Source organism: Lissotriton helveticus, chromosome 1_1, assembly GCF_964261635.1.
Source record: "Lissotriton helveticus chromosome 1_1, aLisHel1.1, whole genome shotgun sequence".
Taxonomy (NCBI): domain Eukaryota; kingdom Metazoa; phylum Chordata; class Amphibia; order Caudata; family Salamandridae; genus Lissotriton; species Lissotriton helveticus.
This window is the reverse complement of record NC_136057.1, coordinates 702,053,325-702,074,088: the sequence shown is the minus strand read 5'-3', so window position 1 is coordinate 702,074,088 and position 20,764 is coordinate 702,053,325. Positions and strand designations below refer to the sequence as shown.

Here is a 20,764-nt window from a genome sequence, read left to right as displayed (position 1 = left end):
TAGCGTTTACTAAGCTGTTATCATGTACACACTCCTCATCATTCCCATTCCTTCCCATCTGGTGACTGCTAGTGCAGGCATTTACTGAATCTTCCACATTCCCTTCCAACTCCTGATTGCTTCCTTATGATTATATGATTATGACAACAGTATTTGAGGCAGAGCTGTTAGTGGTTCGGTCTCCCTTTGGCCTCTGTACTTAGACAGTAGACGCCAGGACAACCGGTAAGATTGGATCAATTCTGAAGACGTTATCATCTTTGATGGGGTGTTAGATGTTATGGATAGAGATAGTGTGCCCGATACTTATGTTGAGAATACTTGTGATGTCAGTAGGTGTGAGTTATTGAGATTGACTGTTATACATGATCGTTATACATGAGCAGGTTTCTAAATTAAACTGGCTTGCGTTGTTGATCATTTTGAGTGCCCTGTATTACGATATGGGTGATTAGAGCTTTCCCCACATGTGAGGAGGTCCAAAGTATAAATCTCATTATGCACCGAAGAAGACAACAATGTACAGCTTATTATGTGGGAATTGACAAACTAGAGACTACTATTCCCAGCAATTGTTCAGCGTGGGACACAGAATTATATAAAAGTGGTGTTGTCAATTTCCCACCTGTATATATAACTATAAACACAGATGTTTGAAAGAGAGAAAGTGTGTGATTCGCTGTTCCGGTTGAGAACACTTGTGATGTTAAGAAGTGGGATATATTAGATTAACCAGGATACACAAACAGTGTTTGATAGATAAATTCAATTGGTTTGTTTTATTGATCATTCGCTTTCCCTGCATAGAGACATGAGCGATTAGAGAATGAGACATATAGAATTACATCCCCATATGAGAAGAGTTTGTAAAAAACTGTGTGCCATGTGATACAAACACTGAGATTCATGTTCTATATGAACAGCATAGTACATAAAACATTTACTGCTGATGAATAGTTACATACATACCAAACTACGAGTGAGATTACTGTCGACATGTGTTTTTAAGGACCTTGATATGTTGTTGTATATAATGGTTATTGAAACGATTTTGATGTTGCCTTTAGGTTCCCGTGACCTATATACATATACAGAGGACCGGCTAAAGGTAGAGACAGACAATTGGTCTGATACTGGTGAGATAATTAATCAATTCACCTGTGTGTGTTTTTTCACGTGTGTGGTGATTTGACACTCCTTTTCACTTGCACTTGGTTACTAGTCAATGGACATGAATTGTGAATATACCTATGACATATTAATGTGATTGTGTGTTACAGAAAACAGACCAGACTGAAGTTGGTTCTGAGAACACCCATAGCAATAAGTATGGTTTTCCTTTTCTTTTATCACATTGTTAGCAGAGTGACATGACGTTGATCCTGAAGAATGCCACGAACCTCTGGTCATCCAGGCAGAAACATGTTGAGCTAATCAGATAGCGAACATCCATACCCCTATCGCTCACACTGCTTTTTAATGCTGTCCATAGGGGATACCTATTAAAAAAAACTCCCCATATGAGATAGTTCTAATTCACTTTTGATATTATTTTTGCACTCTGCCCCTCACTTACATAAAACATTGAAGTGAAAAATACCTCACGCTCCTCTCCTGAGGGAGAGTTGTAGCCCTCACTGTGCACCTTGTGGGCACTGTCTGCAAGAGGGAGCCCAATGTCACCCAAGGGTGAGTGAGGGTTCTCGTCTTTAAAAAGCAAATGCCTTTTTAGTCCTGTTTTTGCACATTCATATTCACATTCTAGTTAGGATACCATCCGGTTATCTTTTGTGTGTATTATATAGTGGAGTAGTACTGTGGATGGTAATAATTCCTCCGATAGAGGTTGTGAGATAGTAGTGCTTCCTTATGATTGCCATTATCCTCCTAATAATTTTTCAGCCGCCACAAACCTCTGCCTCCATTTTTAAACTTCCTTCTCACATTCACCTCCCATGACAATGCTTTGTTACATCTTGACAGTTTGTTAAAATGCTATATCTTTCCATCTGACAACTTAGCTGAACAGGAGTACACCTCTTTTACTTGAAGCAATTGCGAAAAGTTGCTACTTCCTTTCTTGACCCTACGATTCAGCTTCACATGTACCCACTCATCCTTTTGCAGATCACCATCCTTTGCTCCAGTCTTCGTATCATAATACTCCTTGTACGTCTTTTGACCAACTCCAACTTTTCCTTAACTGTTTCAGGTGACTGTTTCCTGGCCAACTCTGAAGAAATCCATGCATTATTGTCCTTAGTAAAAAGTTCACGTCCCTTCAAAACTTTGACAGGCTATATCCTGTCAAGGAAGGTGTGACTCTCTAAACCCATGTCAACCTAAACAAATGCTTTTCCCAATGTTTACCTGCATTAATTGCAGCTTGAACACTTCCCATAATCACCCTGTTGAAACTTTCCATGATACCATTTCCTCTATGATGAGACACTGCTGTGTGCATTATCTTGATCCCATTCATGGCCAGGAAATCTTTATACTTCCTCGCAGTAAACTGTGGCTCATTGTCACTAAGCAAAGTTTTAGGAATACCTTCTCATAAAAAGACTTTTTCCAAGAATGAAATAATGACTTCAGCATCCAAATTAGAATTAATTCCAGTTTCAGGCAACTTTTAGTACATATCCCTCAGTACCATAATGTATTTTGACACCCCCTCACAATCCAAAATTGGGCCTAAAATATCCACAGCTAATGCAGCCCAAGGGCTTTCTGGTTTCTCTTTAGGTCCCAAAGGAGGTCTAAAAACTTTCTGCATCTTGTCCTCATTTATGTAACTTTCGCACTTCCTTACAAATTTCTCCATGTAAAGATCCACTCCCAGGCACCAATAAGAGGCCTCTACTCTTATTTTTGGCTTAACAATGCCCAAATGCCCTTCATGCATAATTTCCAAAATCCGATTCCTCAAACTATGGGGAGAAACTAGCTTATTCCCTCTCAATTACAATCCTTTATCAGACATGGACAATTCATTCTTGATTTCTCAAAATTTCTTGCCATCCTCATTCAATTTGCTCTTATTAGGCCACCCATTCAGAACAAACTCCCTTTATCTCTGCCAGCATTTTATCTTCTTAAAATCCTTCCCCCCAGTCATTGTTCAAAACAGCTTGTATTTCGCAATCAGCCATCGCCAAGCTGTACTCATCCAATTCATTTGAATGATGTTCCTGCCTCTTCATTTTTCTGCCCTGGTATGCATTCGATATCATAAGCACAGAGACTAGACTGTGAAAAGTGAATAGACTATGAGATCGAAGAACAAATTGAAATATCAAAAGCCCAATTAACAAAATTAATTAAGAAGCAGAAAGACGGGGCACCAGGACCAAATGGTATTCCGTTTGCTCTCTATAAAGAAAATCCAGAATTATGGCCAGGATATGTAGTAAAGGTATTTAAAGAAATTATACAGAGAGGCGCTATTCCCGAGTCATGGCGAGGGTCATTAATCTTGCCAATCTTCAAAAAAGGAAACTGGGCGCTTCCGGAAACTGATAGGCTTATCACTCTACAGGACACAGATGCTAAGCTGTTTGCTGGGATATTGCTTACGAATTTAAATGAATGGGCAACAGAAAACAAGATACTGCCACCGAATCAGACTGGCTTTATTAAAGGTTTGGGAACAACGACAAACATCTTCGTATTATCTCTACTAATTGACAAGTCAATCAGAGCCAAACAGCCACAGTATTTATGTTTTGTAGATTTTAAATCTGCCTTTGATTGCGTCCAAAGAAATCGCCTATGGAAAAAGCTCCGGCCAAAACATATTCCAACTGAACTGCTAAAACTGATTTAATTACTCTATAGTAAAACCTGGGTTAGAGTGAGGATGGAGGATGGCCAAACATTATCAAAAGAAATCCCAGCAACTGAAGGACTAAAACAGGGATGTGTATTGGCTCCCCTCCTTTTTAATTTGTTTTTGGCAGATTTAACAGGAAACCTGGATGAATTAAATTCACATCCACCGAAATTAGCTGGCAAACCGATTTCTAATTTACTGTATGCAGATGATGCCATCCTTCTAAGCCATACTAAAGTTGGATTACAGCGGCTAATGAATCGAATAACCATATACGCAAAAGAAAATGGAATGGTGATAAATGAAACCAAAACAAAAATCAGGGTGGTCACTAAGAATATACATTTAAGACATAAAAGCAAAATTCATATGGAGAACACCCAATTGGAACAAGTTGAAGTATACAGGTATTTGGGTGCACTATTCGATGAGAAGGGAAACTATCATCCACAAAAAATGGACATACAAAGGAAGGTAAATGCCTTGACGGCAGAATTTAGGATTTTACAGAAGTCACTTGGCAACCTCACATATCGGCCCCTTTTGAAGATTATAGGGGCAAAACTTCTTCCGACCATCACATATGGCAGTGAAGCACTAATGGGGAAGGACACTGAAATAACAAATAATGCTCTTTCTAAAACATATAAATCCCTCTTTTATTTCCCAAATAATGCCTCACCTGCACAAATTAGATTGGAATTTGGTTTAAATAATCAATATTATGCAAGAAAGGGTCATTTTATCAAAACCTGGTAACGGATAAAAAATGACCATGATAATCAGATATCACAGTAATTATAGCAAGAAATAAATAATAATGTGAAGTCACCTGCCTGGAATTATCTCAAGGAAGCGATAGAAGAGTTTGAGGTTATGCCAATTTGGAATAACATGATAAGTAAGGCACCTTTTAAAAAGATAGTCAATCGAACAACAAACCAACTATCACTTGTAAATGATAAAGATATGCTGGCAAAAAGAAAACATGCATGTTCAATAATAAATGGATATACGAAAAAGATGATACAAGAATATCTGGAAACACCCTGGTCGGAAAAAAATAAGCAAGTTCTTCTTAATACGAGATTTGGAATACTCCCGGGTCTTAGTCATCTTCCCCCGTAGAAAAAAATGGAGAGTTGCACATTATGTAGACTGTGTAAAAATGGAGAGGAGAATATTGTCCACCTTTTATGCATTTGTCCTGGACTTCATATTAAAAGAAGAACTTTACTCAAACGTCCTTTTAATATACAAGGAATAAGGACTGGTAGGAACGCACTGAAAATGTGTCTCCACTCTAATGACATTAGTATGAATGATGCCTTCGTAAGGTTTTTATTGATAGCTAAGACATAATTGGGAGATGAAGTTATAAAATGAAGAGGTATAATGAATTGTAATGACTTTTATGGAGCAACTGCTTTTTAACGGTTTTATCTATCATAGTATATGTTTTGTATTGGCAATATTGTAAGATTTTAAATAATCAAACAATAAAGATGTACCTTACCTTACATATCATAAGCATAGCCCATGAATTTTACACATATTCTAGGTATGCTGGAAGTGGCCTAAGCTGAACCCTCAGTGGTTTGCACCTTCACCATGATTCGTATGATCCGTAAACTTTGTACCCCATAAGTATTGTCTAAACTTCTCCATCGCCCACACATGTCAACATTTTTGTTTCGATCGCAGAGTCCTTTTCTTCCGTTGGCCATGAAGAACGTGAAGCAAAAGGTACAGTACTCTCATTCCCAGTTTCCGAAATTTTTATTCACATTGCTCCCACACTATTGCCAGTAGCATTTGTGGTAAGAATGGTGGGTGCAGTTTGATCAAACCGTTGTAAGGGAAGTGCAGTATAAATTTCACTTAAATACACCATTCCACTTAAATACATTGTGCTCCTTAAGGTACTGTCCTAATTCAAAGTGTTTTTCCTCAAAGTTATTTACAAATTTAGAGTCAAATTCTGATGGCCACAAAAGGGACCTTACATCATCCCTGCATGTTGGAGCAGGTGCATTCCTGATAGATTGTATGATATACTTTTTGGGAAAAACTCCAACATCACTGAATTCATAGCCAAGGTAAGTGACTGATCTCATAAAAAATTAACATTTTTTAACTCTGCAGGCACCCCATTTTTTCTTGATATTCCTAAAACCTCACTCAACTTACTATCATCCTCTTCTTTGCTCATTCCCATCACCAGAATATCATCCTGGAAGAATGTCACTCCTTTTAAGCCTTTGAATAATTTATACATTACCCTTTGGAAGAATACTGCTGCAGAGGCACCTTTGGAAGACTACAGCTGCACAGCTATTCCAAACGGCATACTAATAAATCTATAACTTTAATGCTGTGAGACTTTCACTGGACTGATGAGCTATTTAATGATAAGCTGAGGACAGATCAATCCCTTGGTTCCGGCTATCAACACATTCATTTTAGGTGAAAGGAATATTTCTACCACTATGTTTTTATTTAGCTCACGCAAATCTATGCATAATATTATTGCCCCACTGACCTTCCTAGGTAGCACCAAAGGAGACATCTACTCAGCACATTCAGTGGGTTCAATTACGCCCTTTTGCTTCAATTTCTTCAATTCTTTAGCAACTTCTTCTTTCACACTCAAAGGAATATTCCTCACTCTGTTTCCAAACAATAGTAGCTCTTTCCTTAAGCACACTTTTGTGTACAAATCCCTTCTTATCCAGAAAAAATCAGTCAATTTCTTCTTCAAATTTCCCCCTTCACTCAACTCAGAACTTCCTCATAATAACGCTTGATCTTTACTATTGATAAATAATGTAATTCCTAATGCCTTTTGATCAATCTACCCCAGAATCGAGGGCCCTAAGTCTGCCACATACAATTTACCATCCGTCCTTAGTTGTTTAAACTCGAACTCCACAACTCTGTAACTCAGCATAGGTATATATCTAAAAGTCACAGGATAAATATCGCTTTCATTCAGCTTATTTCCCAATACCTCTACAAATGTATCATTCTAAACATTTTTGTTCACTATAGTGTAAGTTGAACCTGAGTCCACCACAATAGAAATTTCAACACCCCAATTGACATATTATTACAACTGGGTTTGTTCGTGGACAACCCTTCCAAATTAAACACAGGATACTTAATACACAACCCTTCTTCTGGTTCACTCAACTCCCCATTCCCAGATTGATCGGAGTCAGATTTCACAGCCACATACTTCACATATTGACTCGCACCACTGTTTTCCCTCCTGCATACTGTGACTTAATGCCCTATAACCTCACAATAAGAGCACTTGGATTTAACCACTGGGCAAGACGTGTCTCAGTCTAAGTGGTACTTGCTACCGCACCTAAATAACTTAGATCTCTATTCACTCCAGTTTTTTTTACTTGCGTCCACCTTTCATAGTATTCTGCACTGCGTTAGTATATTTCTTCTTATCCAATTTAACATTCATGACCATACAAACGGTATCCCTATCCTTGTTAGATGAAGGTTTGCTGCCATGGCACACTTTTTAGAGAGTTCTCCCTTCTTAACTATAGCTACACCGTCATTTAGGGAGGAATCCCCACCCACCCATAACCTTGCTTGTTGATTGGAATCGTTAGTGTGCATTATCTGATTACGTATAGGTTCATCATGTAAGAACCAAACACGTACGAGTGATTGCTAATTATTATCTAAATCTTCCAATGCATTCACAAAAGCATAATTTTCAGTTCCAGTTCTTTCTTTCTTTTCCATTAGTCTAAATACTCAGGACCTAGTCTATGCAAAATATGTTTTTTTTTCCTTTACACAGAAAATTCCTCCGACCCTCCTCCTCAATAGCTGAAATATAATTCATAAAGTACTTCTTCCATTCAGACTATTTCATCTGAGGTTCCCCAGGCAACAGCAAGAATGGCATTGATGGTGGTAGAGAAAATGTCTGAGCACACATGGCTAAATACAGTTTAACTTCCCTCAGAACAATCTCTTGAAACTTAAATGTACGTAAAACCGGCAAGTAACTTCTATTTTTTAATTTTTTTTAATTTTATTAGCAATACATGAGTTTTCAACATACAAAAGTACAAACAAAATAAAGTATAGTTAGTACACACATCTTAATCTTTATGCCACATTTAAACTTATACGGTTCAATCAGACAATTCCGTAATACATCGACTTCATCTGCAATACCCAACATTAGTACTTAAAATCTAAATACAAAAAACAACATTACGATTCCATATCTAAATAAGATAGAACTGGGCCCCAAATTTGTAAGCCCAGCTTTCGCTTACGCCTACCTTTTAATTCATACAAACTATACTCCGTATTAAATTTTGCCAAAAACCTAGCCCTCCATGTATCAAAAGATGGGGGATCCCTTTGTAACCAGCTCGAAGCTATGCGTAGCCTTAAAACTGCTGTAGCTAAAAAAAATCATATATATAGCATTCCTAGGTACTCTATCCACATTAACCCCCTTCTCTACACCCAACAAAAGCTGCGTAGGCGACAAATCTATAGGTGATCCCAGAATAGCTGTTAAGAATTTATCAACATGCTCTAATAATTCTTTTAATTGTGGACACGTACAGAAAATGTGCATCACATCTGCATCAGGGTTGTCACAAAGGAAGCATTTCCCCTCCTGTCCACCACCCCATTTGGCAATCTTGTGAGGTGTCAGATATAAATAGAAAATAGTTTTGTAATGTTGGGCAGACAGGTTAGCGGACATAAATAATTGGCTAGCTAATTCAATGGAGGTCTCCAAACAGTTATCGGAGCATCCTAACCTACTTTCCCACTTACGATTATGTTCTTCCAAATAATTGGGTTTCATTTCTAACATACAACTATATAGCCCCCCTATTCTTACTGCCTTTCTGTTAGCTTCAATACGAGGATTAGTCCGAATATTCCACCGGGCGGTAAGCAGGTAGTCTCTGATTTGTAAGTATTTTAAAAAATCTGCCCGGGGTATGTGATATTGCTCCATGATCTGATTAAATGATTTCAGACCCCCCTCCATATACAAATCCCCCACTATTTTTATACCCTTACACCGCCAATTCTGCACTGTCCTATCCCAAAATACACTCGGAAAACAAGTAGTGGCTGTTAATGGGGTGCACCAGGAGACTTTCTCTAGCATGAACATTTTCTTGATAGCTTTCCAAATTTTCCAAGCAGCTAATACAATCTTGAATCTTGTGCGCTTGTAGTAGCTCCCGTCTAAACGAATAAACAAACAATTTTTTGCATCTGACCCCAGTAGCATCTGATATATGGAGGGAGATTCAGCGGCCTCCCTTGGCCCTATTCCAGTAAAGAGTATACTCATATGTTGGAGCATGCATGCATAGTAGTAGAATGTAAAGTCCGGTACTGACCACCCCCTAACTGCTCTAGGTAGCACCATATATCGTACAGCTCTGCGGGCTTTCCCGCGTGCCCATATGAAATTCATACAAATTGATTGTAGGTGTGTCAAATGAGTGCGTGAGAAATCTAGTGGAACACATCTGCGGGTTTGTCTTTTTTCCTAAACACGATGATGCTGGCTTCCCCCCATGATTTCGGCGCCAATCCACCTTGTGCTCTTATAAATATTAGTAACATATCATCTTTTATAAACTCGAAAAAAGCTTTGTATACTTCCAATGGTAATTTATCAGGGCCCGCAGCCTTCCCAACTGCCAATTCATTTATAGCTTGTTCGAGTTCCAGCATTGTAATAGGAGCATCTAATCTTGTTACATCCTCCTCCCCAATATCATGCTCACACTGTTGAGCTACGAATTCCTTAACTTTCTGGACATCATATTGATCGTCCGCATATAGTGCTTCATAAAAACTTCTAAACACTTCCAATATACCATTATCGTTCTCAACGCGCTGCCATTGCTGTCCAAAATATAGTTAATTCTCTCAGCTGCTTCCTTCATCCTTGGGTTTTGCGCCAAGCACCAACCACTGGCTTCCCCATGTTCATAATTAGGCTGCTGCCTAACTGCATATTTTTTAGCAGCCTCTTGGCTCCATTGGAGATTTATTTTCGCCTTGATCTTTGACACTTCTGCTACTAATTCACCAATATCTATACCCACATGTATACCATGAATTAGAGCCTCTAAAAGTCCTTGCCAGTTCCTCATATAACTCTTGTACCTTTGATGCCAGTTGCTTCTGATTGTACAATCCATAGCTAAGGGTTTCTCCCCTAAAAGCAGCCTTGAATGCATCCCAAACAAACTCAGAGTCACTACTGCCCGGATTGATACGAAAGAATTCAGCTATCCAGACCTTCATATGCACAATAAACTGCTCGTCCAGGAGATGCTTCCGGTCAAAAGAAAACGCCCTAGGTTTATTCACAACTTCGACACCAGGAATGGATATCACCACTGGGCCATGGTCCGGAGTGACTCTAGGGTATACCTGAATATATGCTTTATTCAACAGGTATTGTGGGGCAAAAAAAGAATCCAGTCTCACTAGCTTTTTATGTGGACTTGAGAAAAACGTGTACCCCGGTTAGGAACCCCTTAAATGCGCCCAGACATCCACCAACCCATGTGCCGCTATCAATGTATATAGTGCCTTATATACTCTTGGCTTCCTACCCATATACCTCAAATTGTTCCTTAATACATCTGGTTGCAGATTTATGTTCAGATCACGGCATATAATCAGCGGGGTAGGCCATACTGCTAATTCAATATTTAGATGCTTCAGAATTGCTGCATCATCAAGATTGGAGCCATATATAGAGCATAGTGTCAAAATCATTGCCCCAACCTTAAGCTCTACAATTACCCACCTCCCTAATCCATCCATCGCTACCCGACCCGTTCTGCCTACATGTTTTTTTGCTAAAACAGCGACTCCCCTGGAAATGCAAGTCTGTTTAGAGCATCCCACCAATTCAAAGCCCAACTCATTTAACATTTTCCTTTTGGACCATGGTATGTGGGTCTCTTGAAGAGAGATTACATCACATTGAAGCATCTGTAGCTCTTTTAGGACACGCTGCCTTTTATTAAGAGCGTTCAGGCCCTGACATTGAATGTACCAAATCTAATGGCCTTAACCGACATCAAAACCAACATTTCAGCCCTGAAGAAGACACATGTACCACATAAAAAAACTGCCAATACTGTAGTAAGTTGAGCACATGTATTGCTTTTATTTTTCCTATAAAACCCACAGCCTCTGCCCCACCCCCCTACCCAAACCCCTCCCCTCCCCCACACCCCCTCCACCCAAACTGAGGCTTAAGGACCATGTCCTCTGCGATGGAAAGTGAAATGTGTGCATTGCCTCCCCCCCTTTGGTTCCCCCACCACCCAGACCCTCTCTCCCAGATTCATCCTTTCAAAGATACGACATATTTTACTAGGTTCCTGATACCCATATTGAAATTCCTACTATATCAGGCATAGATAAAAGAGAAATCACAAAAAGAGAAGAAAGAAGAAGAAAAAAAAAGAAAAAGAGCCCATCGCTAGGAGAGAGTATACTATCACGATACTGTAATGTACAAGAAAGCCAGTGTTATCATTTTTTATCCCTTGTCCATATCGTTTAAGTAGTCCTGTGCAACAATCTCAGATGTAAAATAGCGTGTATGTCCCTTACAGGTAACTTTTAACTTTGCCGGATTAAGAAGAAATACTTGGGCCCCTTTCGCTTGCAAAGGTACAATTAAGTTCCGAAGCTGCCATCGTTGATGTACCGTGGCTGGACAAAAATCAGGGCGTACGAAGAACTCACACCCCATTCCAGCCCGTCTCTTTTCTGGTCGTGCTAAATTGTAAATCGCCTCACGTAGCAGATAGTTGTTTAAGCAAATTAGAATTGCCCTTGGGTAAGTATTTTGATCTACTCGATGTTCGTTCCTTCGAGGTCGCACTGCAAATGGGAATCTATGCGCCCTGATTACCTCTGTCTCCCAGCTCCAATCTTTAAGTTCAGGGAAAGCCTCCTTGAAAAGTTCCACAATAAATTTCCGTGTGTCTGAACCTTCCTTTGACTCAGCAATGCCCAAAACACGCAGATTGTTCCGCATCGAGCGGTTTTCTAAGTCAGTGAGCTTCCAGTCCACATCTGTTTTAGACTTTTGAAGTATCTCTATAGCTGATTGCTGTTTCACCAGAGAATCCTCGGCTGAGGAAACCCGCTCTTCCACCTCGACCACACGAGTAGAGATCTCTGCACAGGTCTTAACCAAGCACCGTACTGTATTCTGCAGTTTTCTAACAGCCCCTTGAGTGCGCAATCCCTCTGCCCTAGTCTCTGATCGATGGGCCATAATACTCTTATATATTATACCTAAAGTTATACTGTTTTCCTCCAGATCGTCATCCATATGTGGTTGAATAAACGGCAAGCTTTGCTCATGTCGAGGCCCACCCCCAGATTCAATCAGCTTTCTCACAGTCTCATGGGATAAAGATTGTTCTAGGTCATCAAATCCCTCTTCATCCGGAACATCCCCTCAATCCCCTATATTGCTAAGGCTGTCATTGTCCTCATGTTCATCATTCTCTTTGCCAGAGGCCATAGATAAATCCGACATAGAATAAAACTTGCCGTCTGACCCGGCATACTCCACATCGCTGCCCTTGTCGGTATCCGCAATAGCAGGAGCTGAAGACAACCCTGCCTGAGAACTGCTTGTGGCGATTCTAGTCTCTGCAGCTGTAACTGCTAAATCCCGAGTCAGTGGGGCATCCCTATTCCATGGTAAACATACTAAAGCAGTTTTATCTGAAACTCCTCCAGAATCTGCTTGATCGTTAGCTGGCCCATTTACAATTGTAGGAGCAATTGAATCAGTATTGGTCACAGATTTCGCCTTCTGCCCCTGTTTTTTAGTGAAAATTGCTTGGACAGTCTGATTTTTGCCAGCATTATCCTATTTTTGTCGTGCCTCCTGTGTTTGTTCTGTGTGCATTTACAGGCTCCTGCTGTGCACTAGCTCCTCCTGCAAGGTTCGGGGACCCCACAGAAGTATGAGGTGTTGTACTGACATTGTTTTTAGGGTTGTTTTTTACTTCTCTCAGTGTCCCCACTTCTGGGCGTCCCCAAAACCCACACACTTTCTATTTCTCCAGACTATCCTGAGGCAGTGCTGCCTCCCTCCGTCCCGTTACCTGTGGGTGCATTTGCCCCTGCTGCCCCTCGGGCTCTCGCACCACATCTGCCCTTAGGAGCCATTTGTGAATAACAATCAAGCAGTCAGACAGCAGCTTTACCGTCCGAGTATCACTGTTCTGAATATGACTCTCCGTAGCACTCCCTGCCCGCTCCTCGCCGCCAGACTCCACTCTGCTCCGCTACGCCTCTGACTCCTCTCCGCCGCAGTCTGCTCTGCTCCGCACCACTCCTGTGAGCCTGCGAGCCGGGATCCAGTCCGAGCCGCAGCCACTCAATCTGCCACAGGTGAGCCACAGGTGAGGAGACCGCCCCCTGGGTGCTCCGGTTACTCGACCTCACCTCTCCTCGCCTGATCCAAACAACAGCGTCTCGCCAATCTTCCCGACCTCCAAGCCAAAGGGGAAACAATACCCAAACTCCGCCACCTTGAACTCAGGTACGGCTCCGCTTCCTCGCCCACGGCTTCCTTCAAACACTGTATGGGCTTGGGAGAACCATCGGGGACCGTGCACACACCACTTCACTCGGCCACTGCTGCGGCCGCCATCTTGCCCATCGGCAAGTAACTTCTATTAAGCAATGTGCATATAAAAGGATTATGCAACACTTTTAATAAATCGGTCATATAAATATGCCACGCAGCTTGCTGTTAATTTCCTTAAGTGCATCTGTAAAAGGATTCTGCTTCACCGCAGTTAAACTGTAAGCAGTTTGCAGAATAATTGCTGTAACATGCACTCTCAGGTGTGCAAATCACTGTAAATGCCAATAGATCATAATATGTCCCAATTGCAGCTGAATTAGCGTGCCTGTCACAGGAGAGAAACCGATAAATAGTGGGGAGTTAAGCTACAGCAGTGCGCTTCTGGTTGAGCATGGCACTTCCGGGTGTGCACGTCACCTTACTGCCAATAGCGCATTCGTATTATCGAACAATAACAACTGACTCTCAATATGGGCCCAAACCAATATGGCCTCCACGTTGCTTAATGTGTATCATCCTCAGCAACTAGTGCACAATATAATTTCCAATCTGCGGCCTGCACCAGTATGGCCGCGGCGCTATATGACGAGGTAGCGTAACCAAGCCTCCTTTACTTATCTGTTTCCAGATGAGTGCTCGTTGGAAAAAGAAATAATGTGTGTGGGGGACCCGAACCCCCACACTGCCCCGAGGCCCACCACCTCCTCGGGGCACTGTATATTAAAATGCGGGGTCCATTACAGACCCCCGGGTACCACCACCTCTCTGGGGTTTTAAACACTTGGGAGGGGGGTCACTTGGCCCCCCCCTACTGGAGCCCTTGATAGCCCCCCCAGGGCCAGCTCCTGCAATGTTCCGGGGTGCCAACCCCGGGGACACTGCTGTTTGCTATGGCATGGCGGGAGCACGGCTCCCACCCTGTCGTAGCAAACACTGATTTGGTTTTTGGACGTGAGAGCAGGAATCCTGCTCTCGTCCAAAAACCAAAGCAGAATTGCTTTTGCACAAGGGGAGCTGCATGTCAGCAGCTCCCCTTGTGCAAAAGCAATGCTGTCTCCCAAAGGAGGAGGGAGCTGGCGGGACCGTGGGGGCATTCGGGCTCTCCCCACGGTTCCCAGCGGTGAGGCCAGGCCCCGGGGGATTAGGCCCCTCCCCTGCAATAAAAACCTTTTTTTAAACAGAAAGGCTGGCCCCAGGGGATGGGGCCCCCTCCAAATAATTAAATAAGCCACACGGCCCCCTTCCCGTTTACAAATATATATATGAAAAGGTGTCAGGCCCTGGGGGATGGGGTCCACAGTGCCCCAAAAATGTAAAAGAAGGGGGGCCACAAAGCCCCCCTTCTATAAAAAAAAATATTTTTGAAAAAGCTAGCATCTCACCAAAGGTCACGCCCCCTTTCTCTAACACTCTGCAAACACGCCCCCTGGCTTGTTGTAAGTTGGCGAATTAATTTGCCTTGAATACTGAGGGTCCCTGGGGGCCAACTAGCCCACCAGGTACCTCCAGTATGTGTCACATAGCTGGATTGCAGAGAGGTGGACTGAGGCCACGCCCCTGTTTACACCACTCTGCAAACGTGCCTCTTGGCACACTGATGGTGGGCTGATGAGGTCTTCTTGTTTCCTGAGGATACAGGTACGTTATAGTTAGGCTCACTCATGACCTGGTCAGTGACGTCACCGATGACTTCTCATATGACATCACTCATGACATCATCCACAGAATCCCTGACGCACCCACTCACACCCACTCACACCCCATACAATCTTTCATACACCACTCCATCTTCTACACTACCATTCTCAAATCCATTCACACATCCATACCAGTACTTACACTGCCAATCACTGATTCATAGATCAACACACACATCCACTCGCTCACCCATGCAGCCATTCATACAGTCACCCACACACTCAGTTCTTAATACAGCCACTGACATACCCACTCACACACCCAAACAGCCACACACACACCGAGTCAGTCACCCATACATCTACTCACTCACTCATACAGTCAATCACACAGCCACTTACTCACCCATACAGTTACACACGCACTCACTCATACAGATACTAGCACATACTCATCTATATAAAGCCACTGACACTAGCACACACTCACCCATACAACCAATCTCAGATTCATTCACATACCCCATCACTCACTTATACTGCCTTTCACATATCCAGTTACTCACCCAATACCACTGACACATGCTCTCGCTCACTCACACAGCAATGCACACACTCACTCACTCATACAACCCCTTACATACACACACACACACTCTCACTAACCCATACAGCCACTGATTCAACCACTCACTCATCCGTACAGGCAGTCACACACCCTCACCCACCCACATAGACACTCAGACACCCATAAAGGGAACTCAGACAACCTATCACTCTCGCAAACAGAAAAACTGGCACCCACTCTCATATACATTCATCCACTTTGACACCAACTGACAGACTGATACAGACATTCCCACAACCAGTCAGTCACCCATACATTCACTGAGACACCCACTGAATCACCCATACAGGCGCTCAAACACCCAATGATTTACCAATACCCATTAGTATGTTATGTTATGTTATGTTAATAACAACTTCTAAAACGCACGGGCACCCAAGGGTTTCATAGCGCTGAGCGTGAGGAATGTTGCCGGCGATTAACTTATGCAAATGCTTGCTTGAACAGCCAGGTCTTTAAGGCTCTCCTGAACACCATAAGATTGCCACTGCTCCTAATTGTCAAAGGGAGGGAATTCCAAACTTTTGGGGCAAGGTAGGCGAAGCGACAACCACCTTGTCGCTTCCGTTTGAAGGAGGGGATGGTGAGCAAGTAAAGATGATCTGAGTGGAGATTTCGGGTGGGCACATACTTCACGATCATGCTGTTGATGAACCTGGGACTTTTACCATGAAGGGCTTTAAAGGCCAGACAGCCGGACTTGAAGGCAACCCGTTGGGCTATACGTAGCCAATGGAGATCAGACAGCAGTGGTCTTGCTGAGAGCCATTTAGGTTGTTTGTGAATTAGTCTGGCCGCTTGATTCTGAACAATTTGCAGGTGCCTTGTTAAGAATGCAGGTAAGCCCAGGTAGATGGAATTCGAAAAGTCCAGCCGTGAAAGGACCAAAGCAAGCACCACGTGTGTGAGAGCCGAATGGGTCAGCAGGTGGGCAATTCTTTTGATTTTACGCAATTGATGGAAGCTAGAGGAGATCGCAGCTCCCACCTGTCCTCTAAGTGAGAGATCTGCGTTTATGATTATCCCGAGACTTTTCACCGAGGGAGAGGGCAAGGGAGGTGGCCCTAGTTCTGTCAGCCAGAAGTGCGGGCCCCAACTGGCCTCGCTTTTCCCCGGAAGCACCAACTCTGTCTTACCTGTGTTGAGTTTGAGGGGGTTCTGATCCATCCACCCTGGATGTGCAGCATGGTGGCCTGAAATTCAGTGACAGAGTCCTGGGAGTCCAGTGGGAATATTAGTTGCAGATCGGCGGCATAATTAAAGATTATGACCTTTCTGTTTTGAGGTCTCGGCCTAGAGACGCGCGAAGCGCGTTCTCGGCAGAGAACTATTGTAATCATGTCAGCCGCCAAAGCCGACAAAAGGAGACAAGAGCTGGGCACGCACCCAGCAATCCTAATGGGAGAGGGAGCGACAAGTGCTGGCCACGCGCGGATTCAGTCGTGCGCACGCTCACGGTGCCAGCGTCCCCGCCGCGCGCCGATCACTGCTCTCTTCCTGGCCGGCATCGAGAAGTTTCGCAAGGCACTGAGGGCACTGAGAGGTAGGTGCTTGTTCAGAATGTTATGTCCTCTAATTGCATGGACTTGAGTGAGTGGTGAGTGCAGAGTGGTGAGTGCAGAGTGGTGAGTAGTGAGTGCAGAGTAGTGAGTGCAAAGTAGTGAGTGCGGAGTAGTGAGTGCAGAGTAGTGAGTGCAGAGTAGTGAGTGGTGAGTGCAGAGTAGTGAGTGCAGAGTAGTGAGTGCAGAGTAGTGAGTGCAGAGTAGTGAGTGCAGAGTAGTGAGTGCAGAGTGGTGAGTTCAGAGTGGTGAGTGCAGAGTAGTGAGTGCAGAGTAGTGAGTGCAGAGTAGTGAGTAGTGAGTGCAGAGTAGTGAGTGCAGAGTAGTGAGTGCAGAGTAGTGAGTAGTGAGTGCAGAGTAGTGAGTAGTGAGTGCAGAGTAGTGAGTGCAGAGTAGTGAGTAGTGAGTGCAGAGTAGTGAGTAGTGAGTGCAGAGTAGTGAGTAGTGAGTGCAGAGTAGTGAGTGCAGAGTAGTGAATGCAGAGTAGTGAATGCATAGTAGTGAGTAGTGAGTGCAGAGTAGTGAGTAGTGAGTGCAGAGTAGTGAGTGCAGAGTAGTGAGTAGTGAGTGCAGAGTAGTGAGTGCAGAGTAGTGAGTAGTGAGTGCAGAGTAGTGAGTGCAGAGTAGTGAGTGCAGAGTAGTGAGTGCAGAGTAGTGAGTGCAGTGAGTAGTGAGTAGTGAGTGCAGAGTAGTGAGTAGTGAGTGCAGAGTAGTGAGTAGTGAGTGCAGAGTAGTGAGTAGTGAGTGCAGAGTAATGAGTAGTGAGTGCAGAGTAGTGAGTGCAGAGTAGTGAGTAGTGAGTGCAGAGTAGTGAGTAGTGAGTGTAGAGTAGTGAGTAGGGAGTGCAGAGTAGTGAGTGCAGAGTAGTGAGTGCAGAGTAGTGAGTGCAGAGTAGTGAGTGCAGAGTCGTGAGTAGTGAGTCGTGAGTAGTGAGTCGTGAGTAGTGAGTCGTGAGTAGTGAGTGCAGAGTAGTGAGTAGTGAATGGTGAGTAGTGAGTAGTGAGTGCAGAGTAGTGAGTAGTGAGTGCAGAGTAGTGAGTGCAGAGTAGTGAGTGCAGAGTAGTGAGTAGTGAGTGCAGAGTAGTGAGTAGTGAGTACAGAGTAGTGAGTGCAGAGTAGTGAGTGCAGTGAGTAGTGAGTGCAGAGTAGTGAGTAGTGAGTGCAGAGTAGTGAGTAGTGAGTGCAGAGTACTCACCTATATAAAGCCACTGACACTAGCACACACTCACCCATACAACCAATCTCAGATTCATTCACATACCCCATCACTCACTTATACTGCCTTTCACATATCCAGTTACTCACCCAATACCACTGACACATGCTCTCGCTCACTCACACAGCAATGCACACACTCACTCACTCATACAACCCCTTACATACACACACACACTCTCACTAACCCATACAGCCTCTGATTCATCCACTCACTCATCCGTACAGGCAGTCACACACCCTCACCCACCCACATAGACACTCAGACACCCATAAAGGGAACTCAGACAACCTATCACTCTCGCAAACAGAAAAACTGGCACCCACTCTCATATACATTCATCCACTTTGACACCAACTGACAGACTGATACAGACATTCACACAACCAGTCAGTCACCCATACATTCACTGAGACACCCACTGAATCACCCTTACAGGCGCTCAAACACCCAGGGATTTACCAATACCCATTAGTATGTTATGTTATGTTATGTTCATAACAACTTCTAAAGCGGACGGGCACCCAAGGGTTTCATAGCGCTGAGCGTGAGGAATGTTGCCGGCGATTAACTTATGCAAATGCTTGCTTGAACAGCCAGGTTTTTAAGGCTCTCCTGAACACCATAAGATTGCCACTGCTCCTAATTGTCAAAGGGAGGGAATTCCAAACTTTTGGGGCAAGGTAGGCGAAGCGACTACCACCTTGTCGCTTCCGTTTGAAGGAGGGGATGGTGAGCAAGTAAAGATGAGCTGAGTGGAGATTTCGGGTGGGCACATACTTCACGATCATGCTGTTGATGAACCTGGGACTTTTACCATGAAGGGCTTTAAAGGCCAGACAGCCGGACTTGAAGACAACCGTTGGGCTATAGGTAGCCAATGGAGATCAGACAGCAGTGGCCTTGCTGAGAGCCATTTAGGTTGTTTTTGAATTAGTCTGGCCGCTTGATTCTGAACAATTTGCAGGTGCCTTGTTAAGAATGCAGGTAAGCCCAGGTAGATGGAATTCGAAAAGTCCAGCCGGGAAAGGACCAAAGCAAGCACCACGTGTGTGAGAGCCGAATGGGTCAGCAGGTGGGCAATTCTTTTGATTTTACGCAATTGATGGAAGCTAGAGGAGATCGCAGCTCCCACCTGTCCTCTAAGTGAGAGATCTGCGTTTATGATTATCCCGAGACTTTTCACTGAGGGAGAGGGCAAGGGAGGTGGCCCTAGTTCTGTCGGCCAGAAGTGCGGGCCCCAACTGGCCTCGCTTTTCCCCGGAAGCACCAACTCTGTCTTACCTGTGTTGAGTTTGAGGGGGTTCTGATCCATCCACCCTGGATGTGCAGCATGGTGGCCTGAAATTCAGTGACAGAGTCCTGGGAGTCCAATCGGAATATTAGTTGCAGATCGGCGGCATAATTAAAGATTATGACCTTTCTGTTTTTAGGTCTCGGCCTAGAGACGCGCGAAGCGCGTTCTCGGCAGAGAACTATTGTAATCATGTCAGCCGCCAAAGCCGACCAAAGGAGACAAGAGCTGGGCACGCACCCAGCAATCCTAATGGGAGAGGGAGCGACAAGTGCTGGCCACGCGCGGATTCAGTCGTGCGCACGCTCACGGCGCCAGCGTCCCCGCCGCGCGCCGATCACTGCTCTCTTCCTGGCCGGCATCGAGAAGTTTCGCAAGGCACTGAGGGCACTGAGAGGTAGGTGCTTGTTCAGAATGTTATGTCCTCTAATTGCATGGACTTGAGTGAGTGGTGAGTGTAGAGTGGTGAGTGCAGAGTGGTGAGTAGTGAGTGCAGAGTAGTGAGTGCAGAGTAGTGAGTGCAGAGTAGTGAGTGCAGAGTAGTGAGTGCAGAGTAGTGAGTAGTGAGTGCAGAGTAGTGAGTAGTGAGTGCAGAGTAGTGAGTGCAGAGTGGTGAGTTCAGAGTGGTGAGTGCAGAGTAGTGAGTAGTGAGTGCAGAGTAGTGAGTGCAGAGTAGTGAGTGCAGAGTAGTGAGTAGTGAGTGCAGAGTAGTGAGTGCAGAGTAGTGAGTGCAGAGTAGTGAGTAGTGAGTGCAGAGTAGTGAGTGCAGAGTAGTGAGTAGTGAGTGCAGAGTAGTGAGTAGTGAGCGCAGAGTAGTGAGTAGTGAGTGCAGAGTAGTGAGTGCAGAGTAGTGAGTGCAGAGTAGTGAGTCGTGAGTAGTGAGTGCAGAGTAGTGAGTAGTGAATGCAGAGTAGTGAGTAGTGAGTGC

The 20,764-nt window shown here is 43.8% G+C and overlaps 1 protein-coding gene across 2 annotated transcripts in view; it reads left to right on the top strand.

Annotated features, from left to right (window-relative positions):
* ACSS3 (acyl-CoA synthetase short chain family member 3) overlaps positions 1-20,764 on the top strand; it is a 1,350,383-nt gene that overhangs the window by 885,649 nt on the left and 443,970 nt on the right. Inside the window, exon 10 of one of the 2 annotated variants that reach the window (XM_078674231.1) lies at positions 1,068-1,136. The exons of the other annotated variant lie outside the window; for it this stretch is intronic. Coding sequence (XP_078530357.1) covers positions 1,068-1,136 — 69 coding nt within the window. The remainder of the gene's footprint in view (positions 1-1,067; positions 1,137-20,764) is intronic. 2 annotated transcript variants of the gene reach the window in all.